Source organism: Protomyctophum bolini (genome assembly GCF_963924005.1).
Source record: "Protomyctophum bolini genome assembly, chromosome: 5".
NCBI classification, from domain to species: domain Eukaryota; kingdom Metazoa; phylum Chordata; class Actinopteri; order Myctophiformes; family Myctophidae; genus Protomyctophum; species Protomyctophum bolini.
Window position 1 is genome coordinate 39,032,477 of NC_137866.1, and position 10,651 is coordinate 39,043,127.

General features: G+C 40.1%; 1 protein-coding gene across 1 annotated transcript; it reads right to left on the reverse strand.

Moving 5' to 3' along the window:
• Positions 1 to 891: 891 nt before the first annotated feature.
• mfsd2al2 (major facilitator superfamily domain containing 2a-like 2) lies at positions 892 to 10,628 on the reverse strand (the record flags this gene model as incomplete). Its single annotated transcript, XM_080762948.1, has 12 exons — positions 892 to 1,039; positions 2,094 to 2,206; positions 4,036 to 4,119; positions 4,281 to 4,364; positions 5,727 to 5,848; positions 6,211 to 6,301; positions 7,128 to 7,303; positions 7,700 to 7,778; positions 8,661 to 8,793; positions 9,181 to 9,305; positions 9,881 to 10,000; positions 10,611 to 10,628. 12 exons carry the CDS (start codon positions 10,626 to 10,628, stop codon positions 892 to 894), a joined length of 1,293 nt encoding a protein of 430 aa, XP_080619074.1.
• Between the last annotated feature and the right edge of the window lie 23 nt (positions 10,629 to 10,651).

The following is a 10,651-nucleotide window of genomic DNA, read 5'->3' on the forward strand; positions in this document are numbered from 1 at the left end:
GATGATTATTATAGGTTTGGTTAAAGTATCATTTTAACCACTTGAATTATAGCGTCCCTATTCTGGAACAATCTACCATTGTGAGTTTGGAGATTTAGAGGGAAAAGACAGCAGACCTACAGTAGTATAGAACACTGGGGGCTGTATTTTGCGTGTCTTAAGTACCAGGTCTTATTCCCTAACTTGAGTAAACTAAAGACCTGGAGGCGTGATCAATGCCATTTGGCTATTCTGAGTGGCCAAAGAGCATTGATCACGCCTCCAGGTCTTTCGTTTACTCAAGTTAGGGAATAAGACCTGGTACTTAAGACACGCAAAATACAGCCCTGGGGGTCAACTACATACCGTAGTATAGGGTTGAAGTGGTTAAGAGTGTGTACACTGTACAGAATAAATACTAAGTAACTAAGATGACAGACACATGTTCATACTTAAATCTAAATCTAAACTCAAGCAAAACAAACTCACTGCATTGTGGTCAGTTGTGTCTGGACCTGTTGTATTTCATTGATCGGGTAGAAATGGAAGAAGACCAATCCAACCAACAGCAGCACAATGGCCACCGGTGAGAACAGTATAATCAAAGCCATCACAACACTATCGCCTGGGTCACATGATCCAGCTGTGTAGCCCGCAAAACTGCAGGGCAGGAGAACATAAGACTAATTAATATACACACTGAACCAAGTAGGCAGACACATGATTTAAGCCTAAACTATACTCTGTCGATAGGAAATGACGGTGTTGCTTGCAAACACAATCAATCTCATCGGTTAGTTTAATTTATTTTATTTGTGTTGTGTCCATGATGATTTGTATAGTACTCTATGGATACCCTGAGTGCCTGGATTAAAGTTTGAAATGAATTGAGTTGACACCGTTAAGTTTGACTCACTGCAATGTCATGGTTGATATTCCAACAGACAGGCCCCCTCCAAGCTTACTGCAGAAGGCATAACAGGAGAAAAATAGTGGCTCCAGGTCCTGGCAGGAGGGATTTGTCTTGGCAAAGTCATCTACAACATCTGGCAGCATGGACCTAAATGTAGATAAGCTTGCAAATCAGATTTCAACCAGCATACAACAGCACAATTATTCTCAAACGTTTAGGACCTCCAGTTCTACATGTATATCATTAATTAGGCCACAGACCTCCATTTGATATGATTTTTGTCTCTGGGTCTCCAATATGAAAAATCTTGAGTCTCAATCATTTAGCTGGGCACTCCCAGGAACCCTCTCAAGGACCAGTACAGAAGCATAACACACTGTGTATGTTAAATGGTGCATTTATATAGTGCCTTTACAATGTGCATTACATTCACCCTTTCACACATATTCACACGGTGGAGGCAACCTTGCCAAGGCACCAACCTGCTCATCAAGAGCACTCAGTGGTTCCGTGTCTTACTCAAGGTCACTTCGACAGAGAGAACCATCCGATTCCCTAGTGGCTGTGGCTGCTCTGCTGTACCTCGAGGCACTGCCACCCCATGCTTAGAATGCTTAGAATGACTGACCACCTGACAAAATAGATCTGTCATTCCTCAGACAGCCTTCCGGGCAGCATTGAGTCCATGTGAAACATACATGGGCAGAATTGTTTGATTCTAATTCGGGCAGACAGGGGCCTAGAACGCAGACATGGAAAGTAACTAAGTACATATACTCAAGTATTGAGCTCAAGTACAATTTTGAGGTACTTTTACTTTACTTGAATATTTCCATTTTTGATACTTTATACTTTTACTCCACTGCTCAGGCAAATACTGTACTTTCTACTCCATAATTGCTACTGCTTTAGTCAGCAACGTTGCAGATTCATGCCCCACTTTGCAGGTCACAAGTCACAACTATTTTCATAAACGTTCAACAAATTTTGACTTTTGCTTTTTCACCGTAAGTATATTTTGATCCCAAAAGTACTTCTACTCAAGTACTTCTACTACTTAAACAGGCCTTTTACTTGTAACAGAGTATTTACACTGTGGCATTGCAACTTTTACTTAAGTAAAACAACCAAAACAGTACTTGTTCCACCACTGCTAGAAAGCAGGGCATCTCTGCACCGTGTCCTGTGATCGCTGACTCACCAGGGAAGTAAAAACAGGGTGGCCAGGCTGCATCCCATCAGCACACACATCATCATGAAGACTGGCAGGTTAGTGGGCATGCAGGCAATAACTATCACTGCCGGAATGAAGATCTACAGGACACATAAACACACATGGGTAATACTGTATTCTATATTATATTGATATTGGCAGACTGACATCGATAATATAGTGACATATGTCATAAATGTTTTTTTCCTGGTGTTAAGCAATTGATTCGCTAGATTTCATACTTGTGTCAAAAAAGTCAACACTTGAAAATAGCCGATCTATAAGCACACAACACATCACATTGAAACATGTTGTGAGCTTGTAGATCTGCTATTTTTGCTATCGTAACTTATTTTTTATGTAAAAGAAAATGTATCGTCATACAGTATTATCGTCACAATATTGATAGAGGTATTTTGCCCAAAATATTGTGATATTTGAATTTGCATATTTCCCAACAGGCAATGTGGAGAAAAGAGAATTCAAAATAAAATAGAACGTGTGTGATGTTTGGTGTGTGTGATGTTTGGCAAAATGTTTAGGAGTAATTTTAGTAAATTTTTTGTTGGAACAATTGTCTTCATTTTGTTGAGGAAATGCAGAGCCAGATCACTCATAGCATCTCTGAGGATATAGAATTCTGGATGAGCGGGACATTTTGTACAAAACGGGCCACTCCTGTTAACTTTGGAAGGCAATCTTAGCCAATCAGTGTAGAATCTGAGAAATCCAACAGACTCGTCTTGATCATATGACTACAGAGATCATGTGTACCGATTTGCGTGAGATTTGGATGAAATCTGTGCAACTAACATAAACAATGTGTTTTGCAGAAATCGGCCTCCTGGTGGAGCTATAACCGGTAGATGTGGAGGGATGCAGGGAAAATGTTTTTCCATGGCCTCTAGGGAGTGCATACATAAGTTGTTGCGAACGCAGTGAGCACTTACTATGAGACCTAGCAGATCATGTCTGTCTGTCTGTCTGTCTGTCTGTGTGTCCGTGTGTCTGTGTGTCTGTCCCGCTATCCAAATATGGAGTGTGTTGCATCAGCAATCACTCAGCTCCATATATGGGCACAAAAGGGGCCAGGTCAACTCAGCTCCATATATGGGCACAAAAGGGGCCAGGTCCACATATACAGTAACAGCGGGACAGACACACAGACAGACAGACAGACATGATCTGCAGGGTCTCAGCTGCGTTCGCTTCCCGCGTTTGCGCGTCTTACTGGTATATGTATATAGATGATGCAGTTATAGATAAAAACAGGAATTGCCCTGTTATAGCGCCACCGTGAGGCTGATTTGGAAAAAGATTAGTGGCATGTCGTCCTCGGCCTAGTGGAAATGTGCGTGTATAATTTCACGGAAATTGCACACTGCGTTTGTGATTTGTGACACAGGCATCTTGTTTGAAACGGACCAATCATGTGAGCTTTGGAAGCCAATCTTGGCCAATCAGGATGGAAGATGGGAAATGGTGCAGATCCGTGTTGATCACATGACTATGGAGATAGTTTGTACCGAATTGTGTGATGTATGGATAAAATGTGTATGAGTAATCTACAGAAATGTGTTTCGCCTAAATCGGCCTCATGGTGGCGCTATAACAGGTCGTTGAGGAATATTTGGGGCAGAAGTTCGTCGTTGGCATCCAGGGAGTGTGTGTGCAAAGTTTGGCATGAATCGTGCCAACGGTGCCGGAGATTAGCTGGTAACGGACGCACGGACGGACGGACGGATGGACGCATGCACACACGCATGCACGCACGCACGCAGACACACACACACACACACACACACACACACACACACACACACACACACACAGTGCAAAACATACTCTCTCCCCATGCCTTCGGCCTGGTGGAGACAATAACAATTTGCTGAATTATTGTACAAGCAGTAGATCTTCCATGCTAGCTTACTGATAGCCCAATGATAACTGTGGTCTTCTTGCCGATTCGTATGAGAACTGCTTGCCATAGTGGAAGTGCTATGCAAGCGGCAACCTATAAAAAAAAGGATTGACATTGTTTTATTTAAAAATAATAATAATTACATGAAATCCTCAATGAGTTTGTAAAGCTTTGTAATGGATAGTCCATGAAAGCAGATTATAAATAAGACATGGAAGGTAATTCTTCAGTGTGACATGATGGGCACATCTCACCAGAAGCACCAATAGAAGGTGTTGGAAGTGGGACCCCAGGCCAGCTGCATGAGTGCAGAACAGTGCAAAGTTACCCAAGGACATCTGAGATAAGGCAGAAATAAGAGACAATTATTAATGTTCCTGTCACAGGGTAGCAAAGCAGCAGGTTCAGAGACAGAGGCAGAATTACAGATTAAAGTGCTTTACAGGGAGTTCAAACAACGAACATCAAGTCCAGCGTACAGGCTGACATGAAACATAGACATTAGGGCGGGGTAATATGACTTCAAAAGCAATATCACACAAACGTTTGCCTCGAATATAGTGAAAATAGCCACCAATACCATCGCACCAAAGTAGAATGCAGGGCTTCAGTGGTTACTCAGACTAATTAATTTTGTCCGTTACAAAAACATCGATTTGTTTATATAATAATATATAAACTATTAGATTAGCCTGTATGAGCTAGATTAAGTTGGTTATTGGTTTTAAATGTCAGCTTCTATTTACTTTTGGTTAATAATTGCCCCGCTCCAATAGACAGTAGACACACACTGATGAGATGAAAGACTGGGAAATTAGATGATGATCACAGTCACACATTAAAATAACCGACATTGATGAATACACAGGGGAATGGATTACTCACAGGAGGAAGCACAGCTGGAGGAGACATGAACCAGAATTAACATGGAAACAAGAGGATTGGATAACAAGGCGACTGTGGGGGGGGGGGGGGGGTTGACAGGCAGGACACAGGGCAAGACTGATGATGAGACACGGTGAGTACATACCCGTACCCACACACACACACACACACACACACACACACACACACACACACACACACACACACACACACACTGTTGCCAGTACCCTGTTCCAAACTATATATCAAACCCACATGCGAATGCGAATAAAGTCTAAACTAAGCAAGGCCATTAAGCAAAGTGTGCTTCTGAGGGAGTGACAGTGAGGGAATGTAGGACATCTAGTGGACTATGGAGGAGATCTGAGTGACAGTGAGGGAACGTAGGACATCTAGTGGACTATGGAGGAGATCTGAGTGACAGTGAGGGAACGTAGGACATCTAGTGGACTATGGAGGAGATCGAGGCACAAACACTGAAAAACATAAATCCAAAAGAATCCAGACGGATCCAAAGTAAAAGTGTGAAAATATGTACATACAGGTACAATAACACAGAGTAAATACTTTTGCATATTTTGTGTGATTTATTGTTATTAAGCAACTTTTGAGAGAAATAAGAGTGAATGTGACAGTAGGCCTACAGCTTAATTTATGCTCTGTCATATGACGTTGCATTGCAAAAATATCTGACCCATACAACTTAAGCACAATGTGTTGCTTTGTGAGCTTGTAGGTCAACCAGCCTATTCTTGGCATGCCACACAGCCATACGACAAAGTATAAATCTTGGAAGATTTAGAATGTACGTTTACCTGGAATGCAACAGCACTGAAGACAAAACCAAGGACCAGTCGTTGATAAGGAACGTGGAACAGCAGCATCTTAACAGATGTGAGATAAGACAACTGCACTTTCTCATGTGAACAGATGGGGGCTGAAGATAAAAAACAAAACTAATTCAATTAAATCCAATAAACATACATCATACATCTCTGTTGGGTGGAAACCTCATGTCTAAAACTAATGATCAAGTTTACGGGGGGAAAAAAACAACTCCAAAAGTTAGAATATGGAGATAATAGGTTTCTGTCTGACAGCAACGAAATGGCCTTACTCATTATGTGGTCTTTTGTCACTGTTAGTGTAGTGTAGTCTCTCGAGACAGACTGTTGACCAACAGCAAATTCAAATGAAAAGTTTCTCCTTTATTTTCCGATAGGTTCTCAGATTGCTGTTAGTGTGAATGAGAGCATCAAACCGCAAACTACTATGAAGGAATGATAACATTGGACTCACCCTGCTGCTCCTTGACCGCGAGGAAGACGAGCAGACTGCAGAGGAAGAACAACGCGCCCATGACCAGAGCAGAGGTCAGGAAGGCCTTTTTCTGCACAGTAAAATGTTGTGTGAATTTCACAATGTCTATTAAATGTTTGTCCCTGCCATTTAAATTGGCTCTTTTTTACATGCAGTGTAATGCATTACATTTGGAGCAATAATACAATTACCACAATGCTGTTACATGTCATGTCAACCCTGTTTAATACCATTGCCTGAGAAGCTGTAAACTTGCAGTGCGTTCAGCTACTCATGCATCTGTGCGCGCCAAAGACATGCATACGCACAGGTTGAACAATGCCTTTGTTGAGGTAAGAAAAGTAAATTATAGGGTAACTAGATATCCCTGTGACTATGCTAAAGGCCGTGCTAAAGCAATGCTGTTCTACTGCTAGAGAAAGGGGAGAGTACTGTTCATCTTCTTAGGTAGAGTTTACAGCCAAGGTTACACAGTAAAATCCTCAGTTTTAATTAACCAATTTGTAACTCAAGAGTATAAAAAGGCAACCAAAGGTTGGTTATGTAATGTGTGTCAATGAGCAAGCACAGGCAGTAGTCACAGGTAGGATATTGTGTTTTCACATTGTCACTAATGTAACCAAATGGCCAATACCGCCAGGATGAGGGTCCATTTGCTAATGTGCAATCATACTTGCACATTGGCACAACTAAATCTAACTCTATCTGCAGCTAAAATGTATTTGCTGCAGCTGTGTTGCATACAATACATCACCTGCCTTGTTATTGCCCTTCTTTAGTTATTAACTGTAGGCTGCAGGAAAACAATTTGGATTTTATTTCCAATAATCTAATCTGCCGTGACCAGGTTCCTGGCTGTATTTGAAGTACTAAATGGCATATATTACTATCAATACCGTGGTCTGTAGTGAATCGGTGTGTGCTGCCGGTGAAGGCGCTGTAGTTTGGAATATTCCCTGACTCTGGACCAGTTGCTGTTGACACGCCCCCTCTCTTTCTGTGTTGTACACAGCAACAACCTGACCCTGGATCAGTGAGGCCACCAGCATCGCTATCATTTCCACACCCATCCCTGTCAAAAAGAAGCAGGGAGAAGTGGCATGAATGGGGTGTAACAGTTAATTAAACTAATTCACTTAATTGATTATAAAGAATAATCAATAATCGATCATTTAAATAAATAATAAATTATTAATTAGTTCCAAAATAGATAAAATAGCCGATCTACAAGCTCACAATGCACCGTGCAACAAAGCGTAAAATAAGTTGCGATACTTGCAATAATTTTGTTAAATATATATTAAAAAAAACTTCTCCATTATTCTAGTACGGTAGTCAAAAAGGTAATCGATATAATAATAATCGTTACACGATAGTTGCAGCGCAGCCTACTTTCTGATGAAACGTTTATAGGCTATGTCTGCAGGCTTCATTGACAGACAGACAGAGGAGGTCTTACTGTACTTACTGTACGCTGTGGCGGAATCTCTGTCTCTTTGGTCTCCACCCAGGAACATGTTTAGAGAGAGGTAGGGCACGTTGTAACACTGTTAATGGATGGAGAGACACACACTGTTCTTTTAAAGGCAGGGTGATCTTTTTGGGGTTAAAACAAAACATCCATTATTGAAAGGTGAAAGTAATCATTGTTATATAGAGTTATATTATATAGTTTGTTCAGTAACATGGGTCTCCCTGTCTCTCCAGATCTTTAATAAACGGGGTTGCCAATTTCAGCCACTCATATATCAAGTTAAAATGTATCTGTTAACTTCTTTATATCAGTACTTCCATTTCATGATTGGTTAATAATTGGATAATAATTGCCCAGCTCCAATAGACACACACTGATGAGACGAAACACTGGAAAATGTAACAATAATCTGACAGACATTAAAATACGTCATAAGTAAATACACAGGGGAATGGATTATTGGATGGATGGATAATTTAATTAATAAGTGTATAAATTAACACAGAGGATGTTACTGCATAGGGGGTGTTGTAACAGTTAATGGATGGAGAGGTAAAACTCAGGGTACCACAGTCAGTCGCCATGGTGACAGTGCCAGGGAACAACTTGCAAGTGAGATTGGCACGGGAATGTTGTTCAAAAAAAGATTGTGTCACCATGGTGACACAAAGAGCAACATGGTACATTATAAAAAAGATGACAGGTTGCAGATTGAGAGGTACATTTAAATGTGATTGTCACCCATATATGAATACATAATAATGTTCTCTCTCTAAAGGTGCTTAAAACACAGTTAAAAGGAAACTGTGTTTGGATATTACTGACCTGAAGAAGATAACATATACTGTACCCGGTATATATCTTTTTTTCTTCTTTAAAGATTAAGATGGAAGTAAAGACATAAAGCAATAAGAAAGGAAGGAAAGAAGTAAGGATGGAATTAAGCAGACCGTACACTCATGATGGTCTCGAACAGACAGGCTGTAGTGAGGAACCATGGGACGGAGACAGCCTGCGACATGCTGCCCTGAGGCACGAACCACAGCAGGATGTAGGACAGAACTGCAAACGGCGTGGACAGAATCACCCTGCATCACACACATTACTGTCCACATTACTGTCCACAACAGCATGCCTTTTATCCAGTCTCAGACGCAAACTTGAGTTACATGTACATTATTATTTATATATATTTTGGTTAGTCTTTTGTGGCTTCTTGGCGATGAGAGGTTGTACTTTTTTCTCTGAATACTATTGTACACTACTTACACATGTATGACATAAGTGTCAAACTAATGTGTAATACCATAGTCCTGTCTAAGTATAAGTCATATCCACTTGTAACGTGAGTGAACTGTTTATTATTTTTGTTTTGTCTTTCAAAAACTACTATTGAACAAAAGTGCTATTTTTGAATATAATACTGGTGCCTTTAAACTTGCACTCAAAATGAAATGTAAGGTTGCTCCACTCACCATGGCATGAATTTACCAATGTGTGTCCATCTACTTCTGCTCGCCAGGTATCCAACCAGTGAGTCAGTCACAGCGTCCCAGAACCGACTCACAAACAGAATCATAGACACATAGAAGGCTTCCATCTGGAAAGAAATACATCGTTGTTTACATTTATCTTCTTTTTCCTCTGCCTCTCTCTTTCAGCTGATGTTAAAATCCAACACCAGTGTTTTTCTTGTTGCGATTATGAATTGTTATTGCCAACATTATTGTGAACATGCTTGGTCTAAGGAATTTATAGTATTTTAATGATTATGTTAATTTGACCATGTCCTTGTCTGTGACCTTGAAAACCAAATGTAAGCATGCTGCATGACCATTCAGTTCAAATAATTTGTTTCTGTGCTCTAAATCATTATATTTTACATGATGGTTGCTGTCCTGGGATGTGTCTTTGTACCTACAAAAAACTGGTAAGTGATAGCTAAATGGCCTCATCTCTAAAATATGGCCTGCTACTAAATGTCAGGCCATGAACAGAGGTGATAACATTCTCTTCATCTTCCATTCATTTAAAGGATACTGTGATATGCATCTTTAAATATAGGATTAATTTAAAATAATAAAGTGAAAGTCTATTCATTCATGGATTTAAATCTATTAGTAATGTAGCACTTTCACTCCTGTTGTTAAACTGTATGTCAGCTTTAATTCTTACCTGAACAACATCCAGCAAGAAAATCTGAAGTGAGACATTCATAGCAACTGTTGTTAGCTGATATGGAACTCCACCCAACCCATAGAACAGTTTAGTGGCCAAAGGGATGCCTGCTGCCCCCTGTATGACCACAAGAGGTTTTAATGGACCACACTTTAACCAGTTTTAAGAGAACACAATGTATTGTACATAGTTAGTTAGATTGTATATTTAGAATTTTGTGTGTATTGTGTATCTATTTTAATGGATTTACGTTTACAAAAATGCCAATCTGCCATGGTAAGACGGTGTTGCTTGTCAAACGAGCTCAAAGATATTATTTTTGGGTAAGCAACACATAATAGGCTACAAGACAGTGAGAGCAATTTCAGATACACATGGTTGTGAAAGATGCTTCAATAATAAGGCAATAAGGCAGCTAGCTAGTAGATCCGTTTCTGTCAAAACACAGATTTGATTTATATAATGGAAACACTATAAGATAAAGATATATCTTACCTTCTGACACCGAGTTGTTTTGCATTTGTTCTGTAAGTTAATATTTAAAGTTTGCAGGTTATCTCCAAAGGTCTTGAAACAACTCATCTTTATGAATGAACAACAACTACTGGTAGAACATTTATCTACTTGAAGATTTTTAGGCAACAAGAGGCCTTTATACGCATAAACCAACCCTAATCCCCATGACAATTAAATCTGGTCAAACAGCATTTTTCAGAACACCTCCTACCTGCCTATTGGGTTCCATAGTAGGACAAATAATTAAGTGAC